The sequence below is a fragment of the Mustela putorius genome, unplaced genomic scaffold (assembly GCF_011764305.1).
Source record: "Mustela putorius furo isolate JIRA1106 unplaced genomic scaffold, ASM1176430v1.1 tig00000695_pilon_pilon_pilon, whole genome shotgun sequence".
NCBI lineage: Eukaryota > Metazoa > Chordata > Mammalia > Carnivora > Mustelidae > Mustela > Mustela putorius.
Window position 1 is genome coordinate 2,355,579 of NW_025421447.1, and position 16,340 is coordinate 2,371,918.

At 40.2% G+C, this 16,340-nt stretch overlaps 1 protein-coding gene across 6 annotated transcripts in view; it reads left to right on the forward strand.

Moving 5' to 3' along the window:
* POGZ (pogo transposable element derived with ZNF domain) overlaps positions 1–16,340 on the forward strand; it is a 49,581-nt gene that overhangs the window by 10,800 nt on the left and 22,441 nt on the right. For 4 of the 6 annotated variants that reach the window (XM_045083072.1, XM_045083074.1, XM_045083073.1 and 1 more), the window contains exons 2-4: positions 3,098–3,222; positions 4,256–4,414; positions 15,269–15,444. In XM_045083072.1, coding sequence (XP_044939007.1) covers positions 3,099–3,222; positions 4,256–4,414; positions 15,269–15,444 — 459 coding nt within the window. In that variant the 5' untranslated portion in view covers position 3,098. The remainder of the gene's footprint in view (positions 1–3,097; positions 3,223–4,255; positions 4,415–15,268; positions 15,445–16,340) is intronic. The other 2 variants (XM_045083075.1, XM_045083076.1) reach the window with 1 other exon arrangement.

The window sequence follows — 16,340 nt, forward strand, 5'->3', positions numbered from 1 at the left end:
CGGGGTGGGGGGAATCCAGGTTTTTGTTTTGTTTTCCTCGTGAGAAATTAAGTTAAAGGTTTGGTGTGGAAAGAGGTGTTAAATGTGAGTAGAGTGATAGTTTGGGAAGATCCATATATTGTAGTACTGCGTATTTAGTAATTCCTGCCTTCTTTGATCAAAAATAGTTGAAAGGTAACTATATGCCATGTATCATTTGAAAGACCACAGAGAATGATGATGTTTCTGTCATGAGCATCTTGGTAGAGATATGAAATAACAGCATTTCATCATATTAATGAAAGTTTCTTTTTGATAACTGGAAAACTACAAGAAAGGTGCTAAATTCATATTTTCATTTTTCAAGTTTGCGAAGTATTTAAGTTGGTATCTCTATTGTGGTGTGGCCCATCTTTTCAACTGAACCTGAACTGTAGGTGCTAAAAGAGTGATCATCATGCTCAGAGATAAGAGTCTAGGCCATAATTTTGGACTGTTTGAAAAAAAAAAAAAAAACATAACTTGGTTTCAGTATCTTTCAGAGGTGTTAGATACAAGTTTGTGAAATGTGCTGAGTTAGCAGATGTGTTTGTTTTGTTTTGTTTTTTTTTTTCTGGGTTGACAAGCCCTATTGGTTAATTCCATCTTATTTATTGTAAAGAACTTGGAAACTATTTTCTGAGTTGAATTTTTTACCTGTCTTGAATCTTTTAATTTTTATTGGTTGTCTTAGCAGAGCATATATCTGGGGGGTTCTTTTTCTCACTCACTTGGTAGAAACTGGTTAGGTGACAGACACTTAGTCCTCTTTTCAGATTTACTCTTCCTGCTCTTAGAGTATCTTTTTCATGGGAGGACTTAACATAGTATGATTTTGTGACCACGTGGAAGAAACTTTTGATTATTCTTACTACAACTCATTGCATTACAAAATAAAACATGTACTCAAGTTTCTTTAAATATTGTAAATAGTTGAGGTAAAAGACCAGACTTTTGGATATGCTATTAAAATATCCATATGCATGACGTTGAAAACCACAATTTGCATTCAGATAGCTCTGCTTACTCAGAAGGAAAGTTTCTTATTGATTGCTCAGCATATGTAGGGGATTTTGCTTTGCTTGCATCTTGTCAGGGTTGAAAAAAGGTGCTTGAGAACCATCTATAGAGGTTATCATCCACAGTTTATATGCCTTCTGCTGGTTGTTTGATATTTATGCATTATTTGTCTGTTGGCTATGAGCCTGAGAAGTTAAACAGCAAAGAGAACTGGTATAAAACTAAATAGTTACAAAAGAAAGTTGTTGGGACACCTGGGTGGCTCAGTTGGTTAAGTGTCTGCCTTCGACAAAGGTCATGATCCCAGGGTCCTGGAATTGAGCCCTGTGACAGGGGTAGGGGGGCGGGGTGGGCTCCTTGCTCATTGGGGAGCCCTCTCTCTGCCTTGAACCCCCCCCCCCCACCTCATGTGTGCATGCTCTCTCCCTGGCTCACTTGCTTTGCTCTCTCAATAAATCTTTAAAAAATAAAAATAAAAAGCAAAGTTGTTTAGAATGTTTTCTTTTTCAGTGAAACTGGACTGGACAATACAGAAATTTGTGTTGTGCAGTCTTTGCTTAAGGAATGCCCGTGATACGGATTTGGCTTCTTTTTAATTCGGTTTCTGGCTAGCATCGTCTTTTATATAGATAAGTTCAATGTAAAACTAAGAAAATTTAAGTTGGTACCTTATATATATGGGTTTTTTTTCCCCTTGTATGTATCTTCTCCCCTCTGTGATTTTGGTCTGGGAAGACAAATAATTAAAATAGAATATTAGAGACCAGTTAGAATCAAGTTAGGCACTTTACCCACTGAAACTGTGGGCAGTTGGCTACAGCTGACTCACCTGGGACATTTCAAGGGAATAACACCATCTCTTGGGCATCTTCAAAACGAATCCATCAAGTTGGATCCAGCTACTTAGACTATTTATTTAGTTTTAAGTTGGTAGTTTTTGTTTTTTTAGGCTTAGGGGTTTAGTAAAAATAAGTTTCTGAAATACTAAGGGCACTGTGAGAACCTTTGCATTAAAGGCTTTGTTTGAACATGGAGCATAATGCTTCTACAATTCCAAGGCAGATTGACCTTTAGTCAATTAGTATTGGGGGGTGCAGAATAGCATTGCAAAGGTCTAAGCTTTATGTTTATAAGAAGCATGTAACTTAGGCAAGTGTTTTCAAAGTAAATGCTAACTCCAAAATCATGGTGAAGTACAAGGATTTGGGGGGAGACTGTTACCCACTTTCTGAATTCAGAGCAATCCAGAATTTGACCCTGCAACATCATTGTTTTGAAAGAACAACTAACAAGCCTACGTTTATAAACTGGGACTAGACTGAGGTTCTTTATTTTATTTAATTTTTTTAAAGGCTTTATTCATTTATTTGATGGATAGAGAGATCACAAGTAGGCAGAGAGGCAGGCAGAGAGAGAGAGGAAAAGCAAGCTCCCACTGAGCAGAAAGCCCGATGCAGGGCTTGATCCCAAGACCCTAGGATCATGACCTGAGCCGAAGGCAGAGGCTTAACCCACTGAGCCACCCAGGCACCCTCCAAAATAAACATTTAAATTAAACACCCTGTACTTTCATGATTTGTCTCACCCTAATCACAGCCAAACCCTAGGTATTATAAATTAAACTTTTAGACTCTTAATTATTGAACAGTTTTCTATGGTCTTATTCATAATGATTTTTTTTTTTCAAGAATAAAAGTTATAATTTTGGATCTTTCTAAATGTGGGAGCGGGGAGGTTAGGAGAAATAGAGGGAGCACGGGGGTGGGTTACTGATAGATTCAAGAATCTGATTCCAGGGGTGCCTGGGTGGCTCAGTTGGTTAAAGCCTCTGCCTTTGGCTTGGGTCATGATCCCAGGGTCCTGGGATCAAGCCCCGCATTGGGCTCTCTGCTCAGCGGGGAGCCTGCTTCCTCCTCTCTCTCTCTCCCTGCCTCTCTGACTACTTATAGATCTCTGTCTGTCAAATAAATAAATAAAATCTTAAAAAAAAAAAAAAGAATCTGATTCCATATTTTGTATAAAACTATTTCTCTCATTCTGAGATCTTTTTTTCTTGTAGCATGGCGGACACCGACCTCTTTATGGAATGTGAGGAGGAGGAGCTGGAGCCATGGCAGAAAATCAGTGATGTCATTGAGGATTCTGTCGTTGAAGATTATAATTCAGTGGATAAAACTCCTACAGGTAACAAAAGCTCATGATCTTAAATTATTTAAATTGATTCAGTTGGATTGCATTTTTGTTAAGAAAGTGTGAGGCAGAAGAGGACTTTAAGAATCCAGGGATGCCTCAGTGTGGCACTGGTGCTTTTTTCCCATGCTCTAGTCTGTAAACTCTAGCCTTGGTTTCTTCATACATAAAGCCAGAAACACTGTACTTAATTCATTTAAAACATTGACAGTTGAATTAACTAATGCTTATCAAATATTTATCAATCCTCTTAAAATAATCAATGAACGAGAATGCAAAGTAGTGGTGTGTATCAGTGTTCATTTATATACCCAGTCAAAAACAGGATCCCGTAGTCATTTTCTCCTTCTTCTTCTTCTTCTTCTTCTTCTTCCTCTTCTTCTTCTTCTTCTTCCTCTTCTTCTTTTTTTTTAACTTGATTTTGGTTTCCTTTGTGAGCTGAGCAGAATTTTCTGTGTGTCTGCCTTCATGGAAAGTTTATAAACTTAGGCTTGTTAGCTGCTCTTTGAAGAAGGTGATGCTGCAGGGTCAAATTCTAGATTGCCCTGAATTTAGAAAGTGGGTGATAGTTCTTTTCCCCCTGTAAATTGTATTTGTTGTTCTCTTTATTTTTATCTTCCCTGCCTTGAGACCTGAAGACGGCATTGGTTTAGGCTGAAACAGGACACTGTTTGGGATCTTGTGGATGTCTTACTGTGCATGCATGGTTATGAATACCAATAGTGGTGATAATAAACCTTTGGGTCCTAGAGGTTTGCTTGTACTATATAAGCAAAACCTTAAAATACTGTTTCAGTGAGCTCGTGATCTAAATTTAAATTAACCAGGCAGTATGAGATGAAGAAGGCTTTGTGTCTAATTGGTAGAGTAAGGGATGGGTAGAAGGAGAAATCAGATGCACAGTTGGGTTTGCAAAGAAAGCAGTAAATTTCTAGAGACCCACAACAAGATGAAAAAGGATTAGAACAGTATCCTTCAGTGTCATCTGTCCCTGTCTCCAAGTGACTGTGCCTCCCCTTCCCCACAGTTTCTGTGAGCCAGCAGCCAGTCTCGGCTCCAGTGCCCATCGCTGCCCATGCTTCTGTTGCTGGGCACCTCTCTACATCCACCACCGTTAGTAGCAGCGGGGCACAGAACAGCGACAGTACAAAGAAGACTCTTGTCACACTAATTGCCAACAACAATGGTAAGTGGGATTATCTGGAAATTCTTCCTGGGCCAGAGGGTAAGAGAATTAAAGAGGTCTTAGGAACAGCTGTACCCATTTAGTTTTAGGTATTGATGTGGTTCTATTAGTTGGAGTGAAATTTAGTAATGATTCTGTGATATGAAAGTAATTCAGGAGTGGTGCTGTTCCTTCTGAGTTAGTGCTGAATTGGAAGTTGGTGTTTCAAGTCTGAGGGCACCTGATTCTTGCTGCTGATAATTTCTAGGAGAGAAAATGTAAACCCCAAATTCCTAACTATTAAAGAGATCTGGGTTTTTTGTTTGTTTGTTTTTGTTGTTGTTATTATTATTATTATTATTTTAAGTAGAAAAGCCCTACTAGTTTGTTAAGAATTCTTCCAGGGCAGCTTTGTTCTGGATTTTTCTCTGGCAGATTCATTTGGTTACTGGTTCCTGGGTATGAAAAATAGGATAGGGTTGTTGTCTACTTGAAGGAAATGGTGAAAGAGTAGTGTTTTTAGTGTGTTTATTGACTAGAGAAGCTGTATAGTACTGGTTTCTATTTCATTTCTGATGACTGTTTTTACAATCTAAAGATGAATTATTGGAAAGTTATGTCTTAAGATTCATAAGTAGAATAAGCACTTCGTAGAATCAATTATGTTGCTGCAAAAGAATTTTTAAAAAATAGCTTTATTAATAAAAGAATATTACGTGTATTGAAGAAAAAGTACAGTGAAAAAATAAAAGAAAAAAAATTTAAGTGTAATTTCACGACCTGGAGAATAACTAGTTGTAACTTTTATTTTGTACATGTATGTACTTTTATATACTTCATATGCTGTATGTAATGATTTGCTTTTTTCAAAAGTGGATCATACAGACTCTGCTCTTTGCCTCCCATTTCCCCTTTTAATGTAATGAATATGTTCTCATTTTAACAAATGTGTGTCTGTAACATTGTTGATGAATAACTCTGCAGTTGACCCTTGAACAGCCTTGGGGTCGGGTGCCAGCTGGCTGCACAGTTGAAAATCTGCCTATATTGGGTGCCTGGGTGGCTCAGTTGGTTAAGTGACTACCTTCAGCTCGGGTCATGATGCTGGAGTCCCAGGACCGAGTCCCACATTGGGCTCTCTGCTCAGGAGAGAGTCTGCTTCTCCCTCTGGCCTTCTCGCCTTTCATGGTCACTCGCTCGCTCGCTCACTCTCTCTCTCATTTAAAAAAAAAAAAATCTGCATATAACTTTTGACTCCCCAAAAGCTTACTTAAAGATAACCTTCTGTTAATAACAGTTAATTAACACGTATTTTGGATGTAATGTGTATTATACTGTATTCTTATAATAAAGTAAGCTAGGGAAAAGAAAACATTATTCGAAAAATCATGAAAAAGAGAACCAACACAGTACTGTACTGTATGTATTGAAAAAAAAATCCACGTACAAGTGGACCCGTGCAGTTCACCCTGAGTTGTTCAGGGGTCAGCTGAATTTCCTGTCATTTGGTTAACTGTTATTAACAGTAATAGTAGTGAAGGCCTGTACTGCTGCTCTAAAGAGCTGTGGTGAGCATGTCTATCTTTTCTCATATCCTTAGTTCTGAGAATGTATTTATAAATTTCAGATTGTTGAATCAAAGGTCATCACAGTTTTTAGGATTTTGGTAATTTTCCTGAACTGGCCATCTAGAAATGTTATATCAGTTTATATTTCCATTAGAAGTGCATATAGTGAGGTGCACCTGGGTGACTCAGTGGGTTAAAACCTTTACCTTTGCTCAAGTCATGATCCCCGGGTCCTGGGATGGAGCCCGCCTTGGGCTCTCTGCTCAGCGGGGAACCTGCTTCTCCCTATCTGCCTGCCTCTCTGCCTACTTAAATAAAATCTTTAAAAAAAAAAAGATGTGCATATAGTGGGGCGCCTGGATGCCTCAGTTGGTTAAGCGACTGCCTTCAGCTCTGGTCATGATCCTGGAGTCCCAAGATCGAGTCCCACATTGGGCTCCCTGCTCAGCAGGGAATCTGCTTCTGTCTCTGATCCTCCCCCTTCTTGTGCTTTCTCTCTCTCTCAAATAAATAAATAAAATCTTTAAATTTTTTTTTTAAGATTTTTTTTTTTTTTAAAGATTTTATTTATTTACTTGACAGACAGAAATCACAAGTAGATGGAGAGGCAGGCAGAGAGAGAGAGAGGGAAGCAGGCTCCCTGCTGAGCAGAGAGCCCGATGCGGGGCTCGATCCCAGGACCCTGAGATCATGACCTAAGCCGAAGGCAGCGGCTTAATCCACTGAGCCACCCAGGCGCCCCTTTTTTTAAGATTTTATATATTTATTTGACAGAGAGAGAGACAGCGAAAGAGGGAACACAAGCAGAGTGAGTGGGAGAGGGAGAAGCAGGCTTCCTGCTAAACAGGGAGCCCGATGTGGGGCTTGATCCCAGGACTCTGGAATCATGACCAGAGTCGAAGGCAGCCGCTCAACCGACTGAACCACCCATGGGACCCTAAATAAAATCTTAAAAAAAAAAAAAGTATACTTAGTGGTCTTACTTTTGGTTATAACCATTTACTCCTCTTTTGTTATTTATTTATTATAGTCCCTATTTTTTTGTGATTACAAACAACACTTGGTGAATATTCTCAGGCATTATATCTGTGCCCACTATGTGAGCATTTCTTTAGTGGAAAGTGAGATTGTTTGGGTCAGGTATTTAAAATTGGATAGTCAGTGTCAAATTGTCCTAATAGGTTGCTTTGAATAAGTGCCCCCCAGAAGCTTCTTCTTCATATCATTGCCAACTTTAGGTATTATTGAACCTTTTTTTTTTTTTAAGTTTTTGTATTTATTTATGACAGAGACCAGAGGGACCATAAGCACAGGGGAGCTGGAGAGGGAGAAGCAGGCTCCCCATTGAGCAGGGAGCCTGACATAAGCCTTATGACCTGAGCTGAAGGCAGTCACTTAGCAAACTGAGCCACCCAGGCAACTCTCCTGTATTTCTTCTTTTTTTTTTTTTTTTTTTAATTTGAGAGAGAGAGCATGAGTAGAGGGAGGGGCAAAGGGAGAGGGACAAGCAGACTCCCTGCTGAGTAGGGGCCCCTGACGTGGGACTTGATCTCAGGACCCTGAGATACTTTTAATATTCAAATTAAAATGTTAACCCATACTAATGGGAAAAAAAGTGAGTATAGACTGGTAACCACAGTTACATGTGTCATGCGTATTCTTCCAAAAATTTTTCTCACATAGATAAGCATGCATTAATAGATCAGTTTGCCTAGCCATCTCCTTTTTGCATAATGTAGACAACTCTATAACTATGTAAGCATTCTTTTTTTTTTTTTTCCTTTTAAGATTTATTTATTTATTTATTTATTTGACAGACAGAGTTTACAAGTAGGCAGAGAGGGAGGCAGAGAGAGAGGAGAAGAAGCAGGCTCCCCGCTGAGCAGAGCCCGATGCAGGGCTCTAACCCAGGATCATGACCTGAACCTAAGGCAGAAGCTTTAACCCACTGAGCCACCCAATCTTAGGGATCCCTGGTGGGTGGGGATTCTGCTTCTTCCTCTCCCTCTGCCTCTCCCCCTGTTTGTGCTCACTCTCTCTTCTTATCTTATGTTATTGATACAATTATATCACCCCTTATTTTATATTCTTGAAATGCTAATCTAGGTTTAAGGATGAGACTTCAGAATAGAGTGAATTAAAAAAATGTTCCATTTTGGGGCACCTGTGTGGCTCAGTAGGTTAAAGCCTCTGCCTTCAGCTCAGGTCATGATCCCAGGGTCCTGGTATCGAGCCCTGCATTGGGCTCTCTGCTCGGCAGGGAGCTTGCTTCCGCCTCTCTCTTGGCCTTCCTCTTTGCCTACTTGTGATCTCCGTCTGTCAAATAAATAAATAAAAATCTTAAAAAAAAAAAAAAAAGAAGGTTCCATTTTTGAGATTCATGGGTGGCACAGTCAGTTAAGTGTTGGACTCTTGGTTTTGGTTCAGGTTGTGATCTCGAGGTTGTGGGATTGAGCCCCATGTTGAGCTCCGCACTCAGTACAGAGTCTACTGGAGACTGTCCCTGCCCCTGCGCACATGCTTTCTCTCTCTTTCTCTCAGATAAATCAATCAGTTAGTCAATCTTGGGGAAAAAAAAAATGTTCCAGGGGCACCTGGTGGCTCAGTAGTTAAGCTTCTGCCTTCAATTCAGGTCATGATCCTAGGATCCTGGAATCGAGTCCTGAATTGGACTCTCTGCAGCTCAGGAAGCCTGCTTCTCCCTCTCATACTCCCCCTGCTTGTGTTCCCTCTCTCACTGTGTCTCTCTCTCTGTCAAATAAATAAATAAATTCTTTCTTTTTTTCAATGTTCTTTCAACCCAGTTTTCCTGTGTCTTCTATTTAGTTGTATTGGTGTATTATCTACTTACTACATTAATAACATAGCAAGAGAGAACTTTTAACCAATTCAGTATTCTTTCACTTAGTGTACTTTATACTTGAGATAGTTAAAAAGTTGTCTTCTCCTGCTGCTTCCTTTTAAACCAGTTTTAAAACTTATCTGGCTCCTGGTTACCAATAGCCATCTCCTCCAGTAATAATATTGTAAAGAACTGTTTTGGGGGAGGGTATGGATTTCGCTTTTATAATTTACCTGTTTCTTTTGTCTCCCTTGCCCCTCTCTACATGGAAACCATTTCCTTGACTCTTGGGGTTTTTTGTTTTGTTTTGTTTTTAAGATTTATTTATTTATTTATTTATTTATTTGACAGAGAGAGAGAGAGACATAAAGAGAGAGGGAACACAAGCAGAGGGAGAGGGAGAAGCAGGCTTCCCATGGAGCAGGGAGCCTGATGTGGGGCTTGATCCCAGGACCCTGGGATTATGACCTGAGCTGAAGGCAGACGCTTAACGACTGAGCCACTCAGGTGCCCTGAGTCTTGATTTTTTTTTTTTTTTTTAAGATTTTATTTATTGGGCGCCTGGGTGGCTCAGTGGTTAAGCCGCTGCCTTCGGCTCAGGTCATGATCTCAGGGTCCTGGGATCGAGTCCCACATCGGGCTCTCTGCTCAGCAGGGAGCCTGCTTCCTCCTCTCTCTCTCTCTGCCTGCCTTTCTGCCTACTTGTGATTTCTCTGTCAAATAAATAAATAAAATCTTAAAAAAAAAAAAAAAGATTTTATTTATTTGACAAAGAATTCACAAGTAGAGAGAAAGGGGGAAGCAGGCTCCTGAGTAATGGTTTCTTAGGCTAGCAAAACCATATGTAGCCATAGAAAAAAATAGATAAATTGGTCTTTATAAAACCTTTTGTGCTTAATATTGCATAATCAAGAAATACACTATAACCCATAGAATGGGAGAAGAATTTTGCAAATAATATATCTGATAATGGACATGATATATAGATTATATAAAGAATCACTATAATTCAATAGTAAAAAGACAATATGGGGTGCCTGGGTGGCTCAGTAGGTTAAGCTGCTGACTCTTGATTTGGGCTCAGGTCACAATCTCAATCCTGGGATCAAGCCATACATGAGGCTCCATGCTTAGCAGGAAGACTGCTTCAGGAGTCTCTCCCCGCCCCACCCCCTCTCTTTCAAATAAATAAGTACATTTTTTTTTTTAAGATTTTATTTATTTATTTGACAGACAAAGATCACAAGCAGGCAGATAGGCAGGCAGAGAGAGAGAGAGGAGGAAGCAGGCTCGCTGCTGAGCAGAGAGCCCGATGCGGGACTCGATCCCAGGACCCTGGGATCATGACCTGAGCCGAAGGCAGAGGCTTAACCCTCTGAGCCACCCAGGCGCCCCTAAATAAAAAAAGTACATTTTTAAAAAAGATCTTATTTATTTATTTGAGAGAGAGTGAGCACAAGCAGGGGGAGGGGCAGAGGGAGAGGAAGAAGCAGACTCCCCACCCACCAGGGATCCCTTAGTTGCTTGATCCCAGTACCCTGGGATCATGACCCAAGCCAAAGGCAGACCCTTAACCAACTGAACCACCCGGGCACCCCTAAATAAATAAATCCTTTAAAAAAAAATAAAAAGACTATCCAGGGGCGCCTGGGTCGCTCAGTGGGTTAAAGCCTCTGCTTTTGGCTCAGGTCATGATCCCAGGGTCCTGGGATATAGCCCCGCGTCAGGCTCTCTGCTCAGCCAGGAGCCTGCTTTTCCCCATCTCTCTGCCTACTTGTAATCTCTGTCTGTCAGATAAATAAATAAAATCTTAAAAAAAAAAAAAAAAGACAATCCAGTTTCTTAAATGGGCAAAGGATCTGAGTAGACATTTCTCCAAACAGAATATACATAAATGGCCTGTAAGAGCATGAATAGATACTCAACATTAGTGGTCATTAAGGAAGTGCATATCAGGGGCACCTGGGTGATTCTGTGGGTTAAAGCCTCTGCTTTCAGCTCAGGTCATGATCCCAGGGATCTGGGATCAAGCCCTGCATCAGGTTCTCTGCTCAGTAGGGAGCCTGCTTCCTCCTCTCTCTCTGCCTGCCTCTCTGCCTACTTGGGATCTCTGTGTGTCAAATAAATAAATAAACTGTTTTTAAAAAAATACATTTAAAGGAAGTGCACATCATAGCCACAGTGAGATACCAGTTCATACCCACTAGGATGGCTGTAGTCAAAAAGATGGACAAATAACAAGTGTTGGTGAGAATGTAAAAATGGTGTGGCCACTTTGGGAAATAGTTTGTTTTCCAAAAAGTTAAATGTAGTTATATGATTCAGCAGTTCTTCTAACTATATACCCAGAACATGAAAACAGTTCACACAAAATACCCTGTTCAAATGCAGCATTATTCATTATAGGTCCCAAATGGAAATAACCTAAGCTGTTGAATGGATAAACAAAAGGCGATAGACACAGCTGCACAGTGAAATATTACTGAGCCATTAAAGGGAATGAGGGGCGCCTGGGTGGCTCAGTGGGTTAAAGCCTCTGCCTTTAGCTCAGGTCATGATCCCAGGGTCCTGGGATCGGGCTCCCTGCTCAGTGGGGAGCCTGCTTCCTCCTTGCTCTCTGCCTGCCTCTCTTCCTTCTTGTGATCTCTGCCTGCCAAATAAATAAATAAAATCTTTAAAAAATAAAACAAAAACTTGTTTCCCTTTAAAAAAGGGGGGGGCGCCTGGGTGGCTCAGTGGGTTAAGCCGCTGCCTTCGGCTCAGGTCATGATCTTGGGGTCCTGGGATCGAGTCCCGCATCGGGCTCTCTGCTCAGCAGGGAACCTGCTCCCCTCTCTCTCTCTGCCTGTCTCTCTGTCTACTTGTGATCTCTCTCTGTCAAATAAATAAATAAAATCTTTTAAAAAAATAAATAAATAAAATTTAAAGAGGGGGGGATGAGATACTATAATATGAATAACCTTAAAAATGTAGTGCTAAATGAAAAGAAGTCAGATGCAAAAGGCAACATATTATATGACTCCATTTATATGAAATTCCAAAATTGGCAATTCTCTAGTGACAGAAAATAGATTTGTGGTTACCAAGGGGAGAAGAGAATGAGGAGTAACTACTAATGGGTATAAGATTTCTTCCTGCATGGGCGCCTGGGTGGCTCAGATGGTTACGCGTCTGCCTTCGGCCCAGGTCATGTTCCTGGGGTCCTGGGATTGAGCCCTGTATTGGGCTCCCTGCTCAGCGGGAAGCCTGATTCTCCCTCTGATGCTTGTGTTCCCTCTATCACTGTATCTCTCTCTCTCATATAAATAAATAAAATCTTAGAAAAAGAAGAAAAAGATTTCTTTTGGGGATGATGAACATGTTCTGGAATTAAATAGAAGTGATAGTTGCACAAACCTCGCAAATATACTAAAAACTTCTGAAATGTATACTTTATATGAGTAATATGTATGTTATGTAGATGATATCTTAGTAAAGCCTTTTTTTTTTTTTTTTTTTTTTTTTTAAAGAAGGTGTCAGGGAGGGGCACCTGGGTGGCTCAGAGGGTTGAGCCTCTGCCTTCAGCTCAGGTCATGGTCTCAGGGTCCTGTGTTCGAGCCCCACATGGAGCTCTCTGCTCAGCGGGAATCCTGCTTCTCTCTCTGCCTGCCTGCCTCTTTGCCTACTTGTGATCTCTCTCTGTGTCAAATAAATAGTAAAATCTTAAAAAAGATGTCAGTAATAAAATTCTGGATTGTTTTTACAATTCTTTTTGTTCTTCAGAATCTATCACTCAGCATTTAGAAATTACTTCCATCGTTCTGACTGATCATACATTTTGCTTTGGAAAGAAATATTATGTAGGAAAATAAATTGCTGCTTACTTCTGAGCTGTGAATGATGTGAATTTAATGATATAAGTTTCTTACTCTATAAATTGTATGTTTTTCAACTCCTGTTTAGCTCATTTTAACTCCATTTATTCTTCTTATCTCTGGGTTTTAAGGTTATGTAAGTAAACATAAAAGAATAAAGGGATACATCAAGACCTTCAGATTTGTAAAACAACTTATTGTGAGAGAAGCTGCTGAATCTCTTCCCTTTATTTCATGAGTTTATGGCTATGGTACCTAGTTTATTTGAGAGCAGACTCTGAGGCAGGGTACTACTTGGTTAATTCTTTTATAGGCTTATTAAGCCTAAGGATTCTGATTGCCTCTTCATCCCCTGAAAGCAGAACTTTGTAAAGCCCATGAATGTTTAGAATTTCTCTAAGGAAAGATTTAATAAGAATATAGAGATCAGGAGTACCTGGGTGGCTCAGGTGGTTGGGGGTCTACCTTCGGCTCATGTCATGGTACCAGGGTCCTGGGTTCGATCCCCAAGTTGGGCTCCCTGTTACACAGGATGTCTGCTTTTCTCTCTCCCCTTGTGGCTCCCCCGCTGCTTGTGCTCACTAGTGCTGTCTCTCTCCTTCAAGTAAATGGATGAAATATTTTTAAAAAAAGAATGTGGAAATCACTTAAAATAATTTATTAGAATTAGAATTCATTGGAATTATTAGAAAGATTCATAGAATGTGGATGAGAGGTATAGAAAAAACAAAATTGACCATAGTTAATAATTGTTGAAGCTGAGTGATGGATACATGGGAGTTCATTATGGTATGGTATTTTTATATGTATTTTAACTTCTGCATAATAAGACATTTAAATTAAAATAGTAAATTGCCAGTATAATTAGCAGAGATGGAACTTGTAATTTTTTATCTGTGTCAGCCTCATAATCACTAGTCAGCTGGCCTAGTAACTATGAGGTCTAGTTCCTGATGGGCACTTATTTTCTGGATAAAAGTGGGACAAACCGGGGCACCTGGGTGGCTCAGTAGGTTAAAGCCTCTGCCTTCGGCTCAGGTCATGATCCCAGGGTCCTGGGATCGAGCCCCGCTTTGGGCTCTCTGCTCAGTGGGGAGCCTGCTTCCCTTCCTCTCTCTCTGCCTGCCTCTCTGCCTACTTCTGATCTCTCTCTGTCAAATAAATAAAATCTTTAAAAAAAAAAAAAAAGTGGGACAGACCATTGTTGGCCCATTAATAGCCAGAAATATACTCACTCCAGTGGTCTAGCTTTGTAGCTAACTGCAGTGACTCCATCTGTCAAAGTAGGACATACAGTTCATAGGAACCCATCCCATTCTGGTTATTTAAGGTAAAAAGTTGAGGCAGTATCTTGCTTGAATCTCCGATTTAGGTATATTGATGTTCAAATTTTCTGTGTGGTTTTGGAGTATTGTCTGTAAATCGAGAAACTTAGTATTAACGACTTTTTTGCTAAATGTAGTAAATAGACTTTAAAACATTTAGGGGCACCTGGGTGGCTCAGTCGGTTAAGCCTCTGCCTTCAGCTCAGGTCAGGATCTCAGGATCCTGGGATTGAGCCCCATGTCGGGCTCTCTGCTCAGCAGGGAGCCTGCTTCTCCCTCTCTCTCTGCCTGCTGCTCTGCCTACTTGTGACCTCTCTCTCTCTCTCAAATAAATAAAATCTTTGGAAAAAAAATAAAACATTAAGAACCTAAGGTGGTGGGGCGCCTGGGTGGCTCAGTGGGTTAAAGCCTCTACTTTCGGCTCAGGTCATGGTCTCAGGGTCCTGGGATCGGGCTCTCTGCTCAGCAGGGAGCCTGCTTCCTCCTCTCTCTCTCTGCCTGCCTCTCTGCCTACTTGTGATCTCTGTCAAATAAATAAATAAAATCTTTTAAAAAAAGAACCTAAAGTGGTTCAATAGTAGTCAATTTATTGATATTTATTTTTGAAGGAACTATTATCTTCTGAAGTCATACCTTTTTCACTGAATGTTGGTTAGTTTTTGACCAAGTCTTTTCTTTATTGGTTCTGATGACACAAAAGAGAAAAAAGAGTTAACCTGTCAATCTCTGTGTTCCCATACCCATAAAAGACAGTGGTTGTTTAGAGAATCTGTTAGATTTCTGAGCTTTGACTCACTAGGAAGAGGTGCCATTCTTTAGATTCTGTGTGCTTGCTGAATTAATGTTTGTTGATAAATATGCCACTTTTAAAAAGATTAAAAGTGAATTAGCTAACAACAAATTGTATTCTGACAAAGTTAAGTTTTACCTAGTTAAAATATGGAAAAAGAAATTATATGTTACTTTGTTTTGTTAATTTGGTGTGGAGAGATTACGTTAAATCATATACCAATATTGTTAGAGTCAGAATGATAGCCTTGTAGAAATCTCACTTCTAGGTTCATGACATGAAACCTATCTGCAGTTTTTCTGTTAGTTTTAGATTTGGGTAAAGCTTACATTTTTGGTGCATATGGTGATGTTAAACCTAAGGTGAGTGTGGCAGTCTTGAATATTTTGTTATCTGGGATACCATTTCTTATCTGAGACTGTACTGTTACTTATAAAATGTGGGGGTTTTTTTTCTTACATTTTTTTTTCTTTCTTCCTTTTACTTTTACCTTCAGCTGGCAATTCTTTGGTCCAACAAGGTGGACAGCCACTCATCCTAACCCAGAATCCAGCTCCAGGTCTTGGCACAATGGTTACTCAACCAGTGTTGAGGCCTGTCCAGGTCATGCAGAATGCCAATCATGTGACCAGTTCTCCTGTGGCCTCACAACCAATATTCATCACTACACAGGTGAGTTAGACTCAGTTCTGGTGCTGCGTAGGGGAAGAGAGAAAAATACTGAACCATTGGCGGCTCTAACTTAGAACTCTAAGTCCTATCTTTTGACCTGGCTTTCTCATTTGCTGTTCTTTAATTTGATACTGATTTTTAAAGAAAGCCAAATGTAACGCTCCTGGTAATTTCCTCTTCCAGTCCTTTAGAGGGCTGTTAAGTGATTTGATTGAGATCTGGGCAGAAATTAGTGGGAAAGCTTTGATTAGGAAGCTTTAACACTTGGTCCTTAACACTTCCTGCCCTTTGCTTGGGCTGTTTTTCTTAAAATGGGGTGAGTTAGTTGACTCGTGAAATTGGTAAAGTGCAGGGATTATCTTTGGAAGAGAAGGAGGAAGATGACTTATTTGACATATAACGTGAGTTATATGACATATAACGTGAGTTGAAGTTGAAAGCCTAATGCTGAATGTGTAACATAAAGGCAAGTGTTTCTCTCTGCCTGTGGCTTCCTGAGTTAGAAATTCTTTTCTTAAAAGTTTGCCAGAGGTTTACCGCCTTTGAAGTGGACTTTGGGAACAATTTCTTAACAATTGTTTTGTGCTGGGCACCTGGGTGGCTCAGTGGGTTAATCCTCTGCATTCAGCTTGGGTTATGATCTCAGGGTCCTGGAATGGAGGCCCACACTGGGCTCTCTGCTCAGCAAGGAGCCTGCTTCCTCCTCCCCCTCTGCCTGTCTCTCTGCCTACTTGTGATCTCTCTCTGTCTAATAAATAAAATCTTTAAAAAAACAACAACAAAAAAAGCAATTTTTTGTGTTGAATCACTCCAGTGAATATTCCTGGTGCCTTTTTTTTTTTTTCCCCCTTCTTCTGTGCCTTTATCTGTTTAGGGGCCAGTTGGTGGATGAGGTA